General features: G+C 41.9%; 1 protein-coding gene across 1 annotated transcript; it reads right to left on the reverse strand.

Annotated features, from left to right (window-relative positions):
* Positions 1–1,956: 1,956 nt before the first annotated feature.
* Positions 1,957–15,055, reverse strand: LOC311005746 (uncharacterized protein). Its single transcript, XM_083998292.1, has 4 exons — positions 12,721–15,055; positions 9,919–10,042; positions 7,951–8,847; positions 1,957–3,243 (listed from the first exon to the last, which is right to left on the reverse strand). Exons 1-4 carry the CDS (start codon positions 14,879–14,881, stop codon positions 2,670–2,672), a joined length of 3,756 nt encoding a protein of 1,251 aa, XP_083854418.1. The 5' UTR covers positions 14,882–15,055; the 3' UTR covers positions 1,957–2,669.
* Positions 15,056–16,043: the final 988 nt, after the last annotated feature.

A 16,043-nucleotide genomic window follows, 5' to 3' on the forward strand; every position in this document is an offset into this window, starting at 1 on the left:
ACACTGCTTGCATTTTGACATGATTAAGAAAATCACAAGGAGCCACTGGCTGTGGTCATTTTATACCTTGACCAGTCATTAGTTCAGTTGTGATCATGTACCTTCATTAACAGAGACCTACAGATTTAGAAATACAGATATGTTAACAAACCACTTCACTCCACTGTGGATGTGCTCAAAGGCACCAGAAATAAATGAATCACTGGACCTGACAGGTGTGTTTAGAGCTCTACCAAATCCTCTTGGTTTACACAGACCATCATCTTCAGCAACAAGGAACGCAAAGCATTTTAAGCTGCACATAGAAAAACGTCATCAGTCTCAGTCAAGGAATATGGCTGCAGCATCCTCTCAACAGATTCAGTTATCTTTACTCTCATCACACAGTGAGACAGTATTTATAGTTGATCTGGAGATGATCAGAATTCAAACACTTCTACTTTCCTTTCACTAACCAATTTGAAACTGTGTAAGTACCACAGTTAAACCTGTTTAGCAACTGATTTGCCTGTTTTATGATTGGTCAGGCAGGCCTTCATTGTGACATCATGTTGTGTACCTGACAGTATTTTGTTAACCTTTGTGATAAGGTAACAAATCTGATCCCATGGTGCACTCTTTTAAAGGTGCTACATGTATCATTTTTGACAATAGTTAATTTAGACATAAGAACTTTATAATTACTCAACAAGAAGACCAGTGTTGAGATGACTGGCGGCTCTACCATAGGCTACATTCACACTGCATTTTACATTGTGTGCTGCCAATATGGATTTATGCAGAAATCATTTAGGAGGCACAGACATAACTAAACCTGTCAAAGTTTCTAACTGTGGCAAACAGGAGTGAGAGGCAAGTGAAAAAAAAATGTCCCCAACATGTTGATCCCTTAAAGATGCCACAGAAGGAGAGACAGGGTGCAGAGGGGATTATGGGAGATTTAGTTATTTTGGGAAACACAACCATGGTCTCATTGTTTAGGGCAATTATAAAGCTAGCTAATGATAAATTTGTTCAAAAATGTTACACATTGGACCTCTAAATGACCATAATTACTGCATTTACAACTTGTATTTGGCTGTATAGATAAAATTTACCTCAAACATTATTATACACATCACATAGGTAACATTCCACCTATGACACATAGAGTATAGCAGAAACCTGTAAGCATATTGCTCAGTTATTACATTCACAATTTCAAATCTAATTGGTAAATAAATCATTGAAATTAAAAGTTATTACTAAATCGGGTAGTACTTTCCATTACAGCTCAGTAATAACATGGTACTGGGGTAAATGTTTGTTGAGGCACTAATTGAGCAATGCCATGTAAATGCCAAAAATGTAATAAGGTAAAAGAAGAGTATTAACGATGGTTTTAGCCAGGTAACACTGAAATTTAAGTAATCATGTTATCACATGATTACCAAAAACAAGGTGTAATAATGATGGGAAAACACATTTTAAGATGGCAACAAGTCAAACATATGTAGGGATGGTGTAGTCATTATGCAATATGCAACTTTTTACAATAAAGGGTTATACTGGTGCAATATTTGGATTAAATATGAATTACTTAATTAATTACTTTTAAATGTGTTTTCCCATTATTAGCCATTGTTTTTGGCACCTCCTCACAGTGTTACCAGTTTATTTCTTTGGTATTCACATGTTATGCTCAATTATTACCTCTTTACAAATTGTTCCTATTACCATGTTATTACTGTTGGAATGCTGCAAGGTGATACCCTTAATCCTCCCTTATTTGTTCATGTCTTCACATTCATCACATAATAATTTTGCTCTATGATTCAAAATATATTATCAACACACTGTACATAGTAAAGATGGATGTGATTATCAAATACCTTGTGCACTGCAAAGTTCAATGTCAGCCGCTTTTTAAAAGTCAGGTACATAAATGAAGTAGTAAGATCAGATGTGGCAGTGAGGCATTATATGGAAGAATGTCATCTCTGGAAAGAGACAACAACAGAACAGACATTCTTTTCTCCAGAAACCATTAACACATTCAACATGTGTTATTGTGACTGAATTCCAGGTATTGTAATCATATTTAAATACAAGCGACCTAACTAAATTATCAAGAATACCTGATGTGTGCATTCTGTTTTAAGGTGAATCTTCCTTGTAGTTGTGTATACACTGTACAGTACATTCAGGAGAATAAAATCATAAAAAACACAGAACTACTCATACATATTATTTAGATATAGAATATGTAGCTAATAAATCAATCCTGTGTGTCAGCTGACTGTTGATAAAACCCATTAGGAATGACACTGTGCATATCTTACCTAACTGTTCAATCGGTGGCCATGTTTCCTCACGATCTCAACCTGAAGGTTTCTGTGTAGCCTGAGTCTCATACTGTCTCAAACTTCAACTGATTATATATGGTATTGTATAGGCTAATCTAATTAAATGCGACAATTAACTAGTCTTTTTATGCAGTCTTTAGAAGGTCATAAGAAGGCAATGGCAGCAGCTAGATGCAAAATTCAAAATTTACAGACAAAAAAGCTGTAGTCGTTCAAACTATCAGGTTCTACAAAACAAGTTGAGCATCTTTTCAACCTCTCTGTAACCAAATCAGCTTCAAAAACCGCTGCCACCATCAAACCAAAAACCCTTCCCTCATCAGGTCAACCAGAAGACGATGACGAGGGCGAGGATGACGAAGACGACGAGGACGAAGGCGGGGGTCTATGGGTCTCGGCTCCACCCAGCTCCGTAAACCTTGCCGATGATGATGATGATGATGTGACTTCCTTCTCTCTTTCCTTCCTGCTTCCCGTGCACACTGACCTCTGGGCTGGCTTAAACTGCCATGTCACTTTCTTAGTTGACGCCTGCTCTGTAGTTGACTGCCTGACCGGTGCAGCGGCCGGCTGGGCTGCTGTCGCTGCCACGCTGCTGGTCACGCCCGTAGTACTCTTTCTCGCCTTGCCGTTGTTGTTTCTATCCTGTTCTGTGAAGAGCTCGCTCAGCACTTCAGGTTCTGTGGTTTCTCCAAACAAGTCCCATCCAGGTTCAGCTGGCAGTCGCTTGGTTCGTGCTACAGCCACGGATTTGCTTCCGGCAGCGGAGACTCTGGAGGAGCGACTGGGATCTGAGTCAGACAGATCGGAGTCCCAGTCACTGTCCCCGGCCACCGAGTCACAGCCCAGCAATGACAGATCAACAGGGCCAGAGCCTGAACTCTCCGAGTCTGAATCCCTGGGAAAACACAGACCAAGATGAAATATTAGAAATGGCACAGTACATTTACTCCTCATCACAGAGGAATCACTTCAAAATTGTACAATATTATTTGGGCTTTTAGCGACCATTCAAATGTTAAAGGGATAGTAGCATTTTTTTTAAATGGGGTTGTATGATCTACAAATAGCCCCTAAGTACTTTAATTGCAGTAGAAGACTCTCTGCACTCCTCACGTTAGCAACGCCAGCCCATAGCCCTGCCCAGAGATTTACAACATACAGTGTTGTGAACAGACCCAAAGAAACGGCCTATTTTCACGGCCTAAAAGAGGTTTTACCTGAAAAAAAATACACAGTTCACGTATCCCTCCGCCCAGGGTTAGCGCCCGCCGATCAGCAGTTGGTTAGCTCCAAATAAAAACTGCGTTTTTCCTGCACTTTGAAGGGCTGGGAAAAAGTATATTATAGCAAACAATGGAACTGTGTATTTTTTTTCAGGTAAAACCTCTTTTAGGCCGCGAAAATAGGCCGTTTCTTTGGGTCCATTCACAACACTGTATGTTGTAAATCTCTGGGCAGGGCTATGGGCTGGAGTGCAGAGAGTCTTCTACTGCAATTAAAGTACTATTTGTAGATCATACAACCCCACTTTGAAAAAAATGCTACTATCCCTTTAAACTTAAGTGTACATGGGAAGAGGAACTTGGAATACAAACACATGAGGAGTCCTGGGAAAAAGCCATAGAGAGGGTAAAATCTACCACTTCTTGTGCACGTCTTGGACTTATTCATTTTAAGGTTCTACACAGGGTGCATTTCTCCAAGTCTAGACTGTCGGTACTATATCCGGAACTGGAAGACAAATGTGATAAATGTCATGGCTCTCCTTGTCACCTCAGTCATATGTTTTTCTATGTCCTGTTCTGAAAGATTTTTGGGCGGGTTATTTTGTTATTATGTCTATGACTGTTCTTGGTGTAAATCTCCAACCTTGCCCTCTGATTGCTATATTTGGGATTCCTAACCCCTCACTTGCACTCAACTCTACACAAAAGGATAGTATAGCTTTCACATCCTTACTTGCAAGACGTTTATTATTGTTACATTGGAAATCTGCTAAATATCCTTCTATCTCCCGGTGGCTTAAAGACATGATGTTTTTTTAAAATCTTGAGAAAATTAAATATACATTAAGAGGATGTGCAGTAACATTTTTTCACAAATGGCAACCCTTTATTTCCTATTTCACAAATTTAGGGGTACTACCTGATTGAATTTCTGCCTATTACCATTGTACATTTTATATTGCATAAACAACCAGTATGCGTGTTGGTCGTGATGTGCCGAGTTGGGGCATGGGTGGGTGGGGGGGTGTTCACTGTTTTTATGTTTGTTTGTTTGTTTTTTTACTCTGCACTCTGTAATTTAATTTAATTATTTTTCCTCTACAATTTTATCAGAGTGTGTTTTTGTTAATTTTCATTTGTTTATGTGTATATGTGACTGTTTACACATATATGTATAAAAAAAAAAAAGGATAATTGTATCCCTGTAATTGGAAATATCTAATTGTATTTTTCAATAAAAAGATTTTGGAAAAAAGAAATGGCACAGTAACAAGTAGTGCTAAATTTTAAACTGAGAAAGGAATAAATCATAAATAGCCTACACTTCTATTCAAATGCACAATTTACAGTATGTCATTTTAGAGAGTTTGATGACATGAAGTGGTGTAGGATCATGGGAGGTTTGTCTTCACTATCACTGTCATTGCTGTCAATTGCAGTCTCAGCATCAGTCATTCAGAAGCCAGATTATCAGCAGAGGTCTTCTCCAACACTGTACAGTGGACACTAGCTGCCACTTACATTTCCACACATTCATCCCGCTCGAACATTCTTTCTCGTGGACTCTAAAGGAAGATAAATGACCAGGCCAGGGGGAAACCACAGAGAGGTAGGAAGACTCCAAGAGAAAAGATAAAAGACCAGCCTTGTGACAATGAGAACAGTGCCATGCTAGCTAGCGGAGAGGATGCTAGTGACAGAGGCTAGGTCTGCTCTGTGGAATCTCCGAAGACATCTGTGACATAAATATATACTGTATATATGCCTATCTCCAAGCTCAAGGGTGACCTATGAAAGGGCTTGCAGACCTGAAGAGGTTAAAACTGGAACTCAACAGAATCAAGGCCAGGCTATCACCAAATGTCCTTTCTCCATAAGATGCAGCCAGGTCATGCAAATTAATGGTGAACTCACTCACCAATTCTTTTTTATTAGAGTAACCCACAGGACAGGGCTGTCCCTTGAGTCCTTTTTTATTTGCATTCATGGAAGTGCTGCCAGGATGGACCAGGCAGAACAAGGCCATTAAAAGAATATAAATGTCAGCAGAGGAATAAAAATTGCCCCATTTGTGGACAATAGAATTCTGCATCTTTCAATGCCAACAGTTACCTGAGTGATGTCTGTGCTCAATGAACTATTATGTTTTGGCTATAAACTGAATGAGCCACACAGATTCTTAGGTTTAGTTACAATCCCCCTCAGTATCTTTGCTGCAGATAAGGAACGGACTTGGATAATTATCCCAAAAACAACTTAAAGCAGGAGTAAGCGGAATGTTTGTGTTAATATAAGTCTTAAATAGTTATATCTTCTGACGGCAATCACTTATATAGAGTGTTTGGTCTGAAACACGGGTCTGTCAGTCACTCTGCTCTGCTGTAAGCCGAGGAGAAAACTTTCCTTGTATCCTACAACCTTTATCCAATGAGGAGAGAGAACGGCATAAAGGGGCGGTCCTCTCTGTGTGTGCAGCCAAGGGATGCGCGTGAATGTGGTGACGTAGGGACGAGGGCGGGGACTGCTAACTCCATCGGCTGACAGGAAGTTAGCCAAAACCACCAGATCATCGCTTACATCTGCTTTAACTACAGTCCTCTCAAAAAGGAAATTATTTGCAGAAGCCAGCCCCAGTTCGAATCCCGAATCTGGTGGTATGTCATTCCCCTTCTCTCTGCCTCCCCATTTCCTGTCTCTCTAAACTATCCTACCAATTAAAGGCAAAACACCCAAAAAATATACTTAAGAAAAAAAAAGGGAATTACTGCAGATGTAGAGGTAAGATGAATATCCTCCTTCTTTACATTTATTTTGGATAATCAAAGCATTTTTATTTTTTGTTTTAGTGGGATAAAATAATTTCCAGATGGTTTGGGTAGGTAAGAAACCAATAACTTAAGCTTGCAATTCACAAGGGAGAGAGGAGGGTTAGCCCTTTCATGTTTAACATAAAGCAGCTAACTCGACCACTAATCGGCTGGTGCAGACCCACCTATGACTCAAGATGGAAAGACACAGAAACTTAAATGGGCAAAGGGAAGCCAATTAGCATGTGAGTTGGAGATCCTTCATTAGCAGCCAGCCACCTCAGAGACCCCAAAATCCTTAGATAACAAGTGCTTTACAAAAACAGGACAGTGCACTGTTTATGTGGTTTGCTTGCAACCCGACACATATGATACTAGACTCAAATGCTGGACAGACAACGGGCTTACTGAGCTTGCAGGAACTAAAAGATAACTTTAAACTTCAGAATCAGGATCACTTCATTAATGCACAAATGTAAATATTTTTATCGGAATAAATGTGTAAAACATAGAGATAAAAGAGAGAATTCAGCTGGAAGAACATCACTCAATTCTTCTCTTCCTCAGCACAAAAGACCGACTATCCCAGATGGACAGCCTGCTGGAGACTTCTGTAACTAACCACTTTTATATTTCCTAGAGTTGCCCTTCTGTGACTCCATTTTGGAGGTCATGTAGCTTTCAAATTTAACTTAAAACCATGTCCCTTGGTGATTTACAAGGGTCTTTGTTGGCCAAAACCAGAGAAATACTCATTGTATTGTATGTTGTTGGTAATTAAAAAAAAGAAAAAGAAAAGCCTTGAGGAAAAAAATTACTTTAAATGAAATTGACCAACGAAGCCATTAATGAAGTGACTGATGTAGTCTACTATATAGAATGTACATTCAAACTAAAAGGTCCTACCGGTAACTGATAACTAAAGCTCTCCAGTCCTGGTTAATCCCTCTTCTGAGGTGTTTTCCCTTTGACATATAAACCATCTGACCCTTCTACAGGACATCTCTGACTTTTTGCTTCTACAGTCTTTTTAGCCTCTGATCCTATTTCCTTTGCATTACGGCCAAGTAACTGATCACAGACTAAAGTGTCTGACACGGAAGCGTCTGGTCTGTTGAACAGGAAGACAAAGTCATCTGACAGATTTAAAGGAAATCAGTTCAGTTCATCCCTCTCCTCGATTGACTTAACAAACCTAAGTTCCTCAGCACACAGGTGTCAGGGAGGCTGTTGCTGGCCCTTGCAATACAGACCACAAGTTAAAATACCAACAGTAAATACCCAGAATACATTGCTGTACAGATTCTCAAGCCCATTCAGGCAAATCTACGATCTGTGATGCTGAGCAAGGTGCTAAAATACAGCTTGACTTGACTTGACACGCTGGAGTGATCACATATCCCATCTGGGCCTTATAAGAGAGTTGTAAGAAACAGCTAGAAATAGCAATAGACAAAGACATCTGTGCTCTTTGGCTGACTGCTCCCATCACCTGGACCTGCATAAGTGAAGCAGAAAATTACAATAAAATGCACTAGAGCTATAGTAAATCCAGAGAAATCCACATACCTGCCACTGTAGGGTGAGGTTCCTGCAGGGCCCAGCAGGAGACAGGCCGGAGCAGCCAGATAGACGAAGCTGTCCGTGCACAGAAAATCTCCTTCCTCCGGTTTTTGTAGGACAGTGTGAGTTGGCTTGGCATCGCGTTCTGGATTTGACTGGTCCAACTGTGTCTTAATGCAATCCAAATGTGGCTTTGCATCACCAAGTCTTGTTTGCATCAAGTCTTGTTTTGTATCATAGAAAGGAACTTCTGTTGCTGTGGTGACTTCACCCAGGGAGGCGGGTCTTGCAGACACGGCAAGGTAAACAAAGCTGTCCGATTGGACAAAGGGATCTAAGTCGCCACAATCCAGTCCTGAGCTTCTGAGTGGTTTCTGATGAGGGTCTAGAAGGTGTTTGACTGGTTTTGAAGGAGACAGGGGAAGAGGGGAATCAGTTCCCATGAGAGTCACTTTTTTCCTGCTTTCACTACGTGGGTGGTGACAGGGGGAGTCCTCAATATCTGAATGGCTGAGTGGTGATTTGATTGAAACTATTCCTATCTTACCATCTCTCCGTCCATTGTCATCATTCCCTCTCTCTTCATCTCCCCCTGCCATTCCACATTCAGCTTGCTCTTTTTCAAAATCTCCATCTCCATCTTCATGCATGGACGTGCTCAGGAGGGAAGGATAGCACCACTGAAGATCTGTACTCTCCTCCCTTCCCCATTCCTTTAATCCTCCCTCTTCTCCATCTTTCTCCAGTGACGTGCTGCTGCTGCCTAAGTCGGAGCCGCTGACTGGCTGGTCGCTGTCGGAGCCCGCCTCCTCCTGGCTCTGGTTGGATAAGGAGAGGAAGACGCCGCTGGAGTCGGACTCCAGCGTTAGGTTGGAGTCTGGAGAGCTGTCCTCCTTAGTCGAGCTGGAAAAAAGACAAGCCAGTCAAATGACAGTTATACCCACATGTGTCCATCATCCTCCTGTCATCTGGACTTCTAATGGTGTCTGTCTACCACTGGTGACCACAACCTACCAACCTACTACACCAGTATGAACACCTGTACAGTTCAGTGTGATGTGTTCTGTCATGTGCATCCAGCTCCTGGACTTCCTTATTCTTCATCTTTCTGATAACCCTATTTTATATAATGGTCCAGTATAGTAGGGTGTTGAATACAAAAAAAAACAAGCAAAACACACAAAACTAAATCTTAATTACAGTTTGAAAAATGATGATGTGAAACTGCTATTTCATTCATTCATATTACTCACCGATCAGTCTCATGACATTTTATGCATTTATGCATTTTTTATTAGCATGCAGAATCCAAGCACAATCAATGGTTTATATATTACTGTACTTTGTAACCCTGTTCGAGGTTCTATGTTCTATATGAGTGAGTTGACTGAAATAATGGTAACACTTTACAATAAGGGTCCCTTAATTAACATTAGTTAGTACATTATTAAGCATTAATTAAGTGTTTACAGATATTTTAACAATCATTATTATGTATTACTTGGGATTAGGAAACACATTAATGAATGTAGCCTATTAGTAAGCAGTTAATTAATGTTTACTACTCAAAGTTAGTTAAGAAATTATTAAGTAATAATAAAAGTTGAATAATGTAATTAGTTATCATTATGTATGCATTACTCAGCATTAATTAACACATTAGTTTATATATTAATGCTTAATAATGTACTAACTAATGTTAATTAAGGGACCCTTATTGTAAAGTGTTACCGAAATAAATTTAAAATACCCAAACAATTACTATGAAAGTCAAACAATTTCAAAACTCATCAGCATAATGTGTAATACAACACTGTGGCCTCGACTTGAACAACCTCTGATTCCATATTCAGTGTATCTTCAAATCTGGATTTTGTTTTTGCCTTGTGCAAAGTAGCTTCACCTGTTGTAACGAGTCAGTGCTGATGATGATGATGATGATGATGATGATGATGATGATGATGGTGGAGTTACCTTGTGCCAGCAGTGGAAGTCCCAGCAGCTTTGTTGGGCCAGTCAGCAGGAGGTCTGTCTGTGTCTGTAGCTGCTGAGGCCACAGTGCTAAGCTCCAAACTGACCTGGGATCTGCTTCCCACTCCTGGAAAATAAAGGGAGACAACAGGAGATATAAGCAATGGATTACATCATTTATCTACCTTCTGGTCAAACTTTTGGATATTTTATCAGAGCCAGTGGGTCGATTTTATTTATTTTATAAATGTGGCTGTTGGATTATTTATCCATGTTTTCTTTTTATTTCATTTTGCCACAGGGATGGTGAGCTGCAGGTAGAGTCTGAGATAGGACAAGCAAACCTCAGACACATGACGATCAAGCAAACAAGCCATAATCCACATCTCTCTTAAAAGGACCACTGGGTAAAGCTTTGGGTTTAACTGGAAGAAATGTATTATTGAATATATACCATGATATAATATTTGTAAGTGTTTTCATCTGTGTGTATTCACCTGAAACTAAGAATCTTGTTTGTGTAAACTTAGAATGAGTCATTTATATCTAAACAGGGGATGGGTCTTCTTGCACTTCAATGGTCCAAATTAAACAAACCAGTCACTAGATGGCCTTTGTCATTTTTATGTAAGCTGAAGGTCACGGTCACTTCAGGTTGTTCTACACGCTTGGTCACTGCCTGTTCCCCACTGTGCTGGGCCCTGTATTTCTTTGTGGGAAGTCAGGAGATTGTCTTCATGCTTAACTTGTTTAATGTACATATTCTATATTCTCATAACACTCCATTTGGCCAATGCTGTGTTACATAGCCTACTTGGTTTTTACTGATGTTAAGGACCAATACATCAAGGGATCCCCCCATGGTACTTTGTACTTTCCATTTATTGCACATAAAAAAGCAGTGTTGTTCCTGGCCTGCGCCTTCTGAAAAGTATCTCAAAGATACAAATTTAGAAATACTTGGCCTCTGAGAAATCCAGGGAAGGTGAGACAGTACTGGATTTCATTGAACTATATTACCGAGGTGTGACATGTTCTAAAGTCTAGCTCACTTAGGGAATGACATGCTCTCACTGAATTTTTTTTTTTTAATGGACCAAACCAAGAATGAATTATGAGCTGTAGAGATTCAGGTTTGTGTGATCCTAGGGGTTCTTGCTCCTCTGCCTCATTCCTCTTTTCTAATGTCACATCGAAGGTCTGTCCTGATATTAATGAGGAGAAGCTACTGGGAAACCATGTCTGTGTATGGCAACTGATTAATCAGTTCAATCAAATTAACAGTTGCACTTAGCTGGCATTTATTCACTGTGTATTATTTTTGTCTATGTGTAAATAAAATAATTCACAGTCAACATCACAGCCAAACTCAGTTAGTCACAGATAACACAGAAAACTTCAAAATTCAGAGGAATAATCAGTGTACACCATAATAATAACTGAGTTTTGGGAAGTATGTATGAAAACCTATTACAAAAAACTCCCACTTTTCATTTTACTTTAGTTATTTTCCATAAATCTATTTTCATCCATGCATCATAAAATATGAATTCTTCTATTTATTAACTTGTTATACTTTTTTTACTTTAGAGCAAGAACAAGAATAAAGCCCCATTTATGCTCTGTTCCAAATATGGACGGAACCTTCGGTCTCATTTCCTCCATATTTCTACATGTATCCTGGAAGCCTACCACCACAAATTGTGGGGACAGTGTCAGGGACAGTTCAAGCCAGGACCAGCAAAACACAACAAAGTAGAACACTTTGAAGTAAGTTGAATGGAAGGAAGCAAAGGAGAAGTGGAGGTCCATGAAAGACTGGTCCAGAGTGGTGCCCTCTACAGTTTTATGTCTTTCCCAACGTAAGGAACACTTGAGGATGTGTGGTCAGTGACCATTAAAACTTTTACAACATCAACATCCATATTAATACATAAAGGAAGCATTAATCCACCTCATGGTTGTAATATGATGATCTGCTGGTTATTTGTCAATTTAGTTGTTGTCCATAGAGGCTGAATTACCAGCCCAAACCTTAAGGGACCTGCAAAGCCCTAACTTCAGCATGTGTCACATGGAGTTTGATAACTAGGCCAATAACAAATTGTTACAAATTGTAATCTCATATTACAAAAGTACACTATCAAAATATTGCCCCGGCTTTTATTGAGCCCATGTCATATAGAGCAACCATGTGTCAAATTTTATTTCCATTTTTATTAGTCTATGTTTTTTCTCAGTGCAGTGGGTCAACATAGTTCATGCATAGAAATCTGGAGATTCATATTATTGTTGCAACATCGGAGTGCTGTTGTCTCTGAGGAAATTTTGAGGAGAAAAGTTGCTGCAGACACTGACTTGGCATTTTATTAGGAACATCATACTGATAGTAGCTAGTCTCTTTTCTCCTTTTGCTCTCAACTCAAAACAGTCTCACTTCTTCATGGCATGGATGTTAGATGTTGGAAACATTCCTTAGGGATACTGATCCATCATGATTTCTAAATAAACTGGATCTGTGTTAACATGATCTACCACTGCTGCTAGATAATTGGTTGCATTAAAGAGGGGTTTCTACAAAAATACTGAGTTTCTGTCTATACTGTATGCTGTATGCTGGTTAATATTCCAATTGCAAATTTTAATGCCACAGGCCAAGGTACATCGTGCTTTTTGATTAGCCAATAAAACCCCCAATGAAAATCCGTTAAAGTTATCAAAGCAACTTCCTAGTTTTTGTATATCATTACAGGCACATGAATGAAGAATGAAAACAGACATACAGAGAATCCAATAAATATTTACCTGTCAAGAAAGCAGCTTTCTCTCTCTGTGGCCCAGGGTGGGTTTGGTACATGTCAGCTCTTTCCCTCTGTGGCTCCAGCAGGGTTTGGTATAAATCCTGGTTGTCCCTATGGGGCTGAGATAGGTCTAAGTGCTCCAGGTCACAGTCCAGCTCCCTGGCTCTCCGCTCTAACTCGGTAAGGCTGAGCTCTGAGGCTGCAGAGGAGGGAGGGTGGGATCCCCCAAAGCCAACCGGGGGCCGGAGTAGAGGCCAACGCTGCAGGGACCCTGAGAAGGAATCAGTATCACATCCTCCTCCTGCTCCCCCTTTTTCCCAACCATCATCCCACAATGTGTTGACCATGTCAAGGACAGTATCCCAACTCTCCACTCCCCCTTCCTCTTGTGTCCCTGCTTCTCCTCCCTCTACTTCACCTTCTTCTTTCTGTAGTTTGGCTACCACAACCCCCGGCTTTTGTTCGTGCCGCTCTTGAATTCCATCCTTAATCGTCATACCTCTACCCTCCAACTTTACAGGCCTTATTTCTGTGCCCTTTTCATTTTTCACTTCCTTAGGTTTGTGTACACTTCCTTGGACCTTTTGTTCAACCTTTCTTGTCTGTTGTTTGGTTTCTTCTAGCAGACTCTCACTGAGAGTGACCTTCTCTTTCTCCTTACCTATGTTTTCCTCCTTTTTGTCTTCTCCCCACTCCTCTCTCTTCTCTTCCTTAACATTCCTCTCCTCCCTTTCAGTCTTCTCCTTATTCTGCTCTCCTTGTTTCTCCTTGTTTTGGGATCTTTTGGGTTCTTCCTGCTCCCTGTAGACCCTCCAGTGCTCCAGGTTTTGCTCTTTCAAGGAAGCCCTGCCCACTAAACTGGCCACCTGTGCTTGTTCTTGATTGGAGGGCTCTTTAAGTGAACATCGTCCCACCATACTTGTAGCATTAATTATGTTTGCTAGGGGTTTAGGTTGGAGGTGGCCATGTGGGCGCCTCTTCTCCAATGCTGAGAGGACAGAGGGGAGCGGGGGTAGAATAGGGAGGTTGTGTAGTGCCCCGCCTTGCCGAACAGTCCTTTTTCTGACAATGATTCGTCGAGGCCAGGTGGACTCGATGCCCTCAGAGGGACCTGTTGACTCAAGATCTCCAAGACCTCTGCTTAGTTGTGGGCTGGCCACGCCTGGTCGCAACCCTGTGGCTGTGCCAGGTCGAGTCCTGGAGCTGGACTTTGATGATTTAGACTTGTGGGATTTGGAACCTTTCTCTGTATGTCTAGAAGGAATCCTGTCAATGTCCGTAGGCTTTTTCTCAGCTTCATCTGCAGGAGCAATGTCTAGTTTCTGTCCAGAAACAACACTCTGAGCTTTATCTGAAGTCTTGGTGCTTTTCTGGGCTTCTCTGACAACCCCAGACTCAGTGTTACTCTGAGTCCTGGTATCATTTTCAACCTTAGCTTCTGGTGCCGTCACAGGCTCAGATGCAAATATCTTGCTCGTTTCAATCTCAACTTTAGCTTCTATTCTGGATTCTATTGCTGAACCAAACTGATTGTTAACTTCAGCTACAACTTCAGCTTCTGTTCCAGCCCTGTTCTCCATCTGCTTTGACCTAGCTTTAGCCTCAATCTCTGCCTGAAGCTCTGGATTCATTCTTGGATCAGATCCATTTCTAATCTCAATTTTATCTACAGGCCTAATCCTGTTTTCAGTATCAGGCACACTTGAAGGTATCGCCTCAGCAATGCGGTCTGGTTTAGCCACACATCTTCCAGTTTTCTCTTCACTCCTTGCCCCTCCTCTATGTCCCTCCATCACTACTGGGCCCATATTTTCTTTCTCCAACCCAGACTGCACTTTTCCTTCCAAGTCCCGGCCGCCTGGCCTTGTTTTCACCTGAGAGCCCATTCTTGTTTCAGACCCATTTTTAGTGCTAGCCCTTGATCTATTGTCGTATTTGTTCCAACTTTCAGTTCTATGGTGTTCATGTATTCCAGCCCTGACTTCAGCCTCTGACATGTTTGCAGCACTCATCTCACTGACTAACTTTGGACCATAGCCAGATTTGCTGTCTACTAACACCAAATTGACACCCCCATTGTCGAACTTTGAAACCATTCCCCCACCTCCACTTTCAGGGCCAACCTTTGACCCAGCTCTGTTCCTACCCACAGCCCCAGTTCCCATTCTGGGTGCATTGGGGGAAGGAGAAGGTGAAGGTGAGGGGTGGGGGAGCAACAGGGGTGTTGTGTCTAACACTTGGTCGGGTTCTAAAAACACGGAGTCTCGGTCAGAATGCAGAGGAACTGGCCGAACTTGGCCATAGCCAAATGTTCCAAAAGTCGATGTTTCCCTTCTCTCTCTTTCTCTCGCTCTCTCTCTCTCCAACCTCCCCCTTTCCCTCTCTCTTTCCCACTCTCGCTGGGCCCACCCTCGCTCCATCTCCCTTTCTCTTTCCCTCTCCCACTCCCTTTCTCGCTCACTGCGCCCCCACCCCCCTCCTCGATCCCTCAGGTCCTGCTCAAGGTCGTGAGCAGACAGTTGGACCAGCTGGGCACGGTAGGGTGATCGCCTAAGCTCGTGGGGAGGTGACAGCCTAAGACTCTGGGTTTGGGAGTAATGCCTTGGCTGAATTACATGGGGAGGGGAACAGCGCAAACTCTGAGACTGACTGGGACGAGGTTTAGCCGGAGAGAAAAATACGGGAGTATGGTAACCTGAAGAAAGTGGTGATCCAGAGAAAGGGGAAATGAGGGGGGAGGTAAGAGAGGAGGACTGGCCCCCTGGAGGAGGATAGTGCCCTGGGTTCAGATACCCCCCTCCTCTGTCCATCATATCAGTTGTAGTAAGCTCCACACACTCCATGTGTTTTGGAGGTGGCAAAACTTTCCAGGAATGTCGTCCATCTCTGCTCTTTGTGCTGTCTCCATGGTGATGGTGGTGATGATGGTGATGTTTCTTGGATGAGGAAACCCCCGGTGCAGAGAACGAGGACACAGAGGGAGAAACTGATCTGTTGAAATGTCCTGGTGAGTGGCAGCCACCACCATCAACTTCCTGACCCCCTAGCTTCAGTGAATCATAAATAGCTCTTTCATCCAGTCGCCGCACAAATGAGGGGTTCGGAGTTAAGGAGCGAGGCTGTGAGTCAAACATATCAGCTGGGGACCGGCTCACCCTCAGGGAGCCGCTTGTAGAGTAGCTAAAACTCCCTTCACCTCCGCCATCTCGCCGTATTGATCCAGGGTTGTGGTGATGGCTATCAATCTGTTGATTGATGCACATGGTATCATAAATGGACCGCTGGGGTACGTAGCCATCCCCGTATCCCCCTTCCATTCCCCCATCT

This window comes from Trachurus trachurus, assembly GCF_905171665.1.
Source record: "Trachurus trachurus genome assembly, chromosome: 22".
Classification (NCBI taxonomy): Eukaryota; Metazoa; Chordata; class Actinopteri; order Carangiformes; family Carangidae; genus Trachurus; species Trachurus trachurus.

What these genes read in the sequence shown, in the direction of transcription:
- LOC311005746 (XM_083998292.1), bottom strand. Translation starts at nt 14,881, where the DNA reads ATGGGAACTGGGGCTGTGGGTAGGAACAGAGCTGGGTCAAAGGTTGGC. An exon ending in GAAAGCTGCTTTCTTGACAG is followed by an intron (nt 10,043 to 12,720) that starts GTAAATATTTAT and finishes TTTATTTTCCAG; the next exon opens with GAGTGGGAAGCAGATCCCAG. An exon ending in ACTTCCACTGCTGGCACAAG is followed by an intron (nt 8,848 to 9,918) that starts GTAACTCCACCA and finishes TCTTTTTTCCAG; the next exon opens with CTCGACTAAGGAGGACAGCT.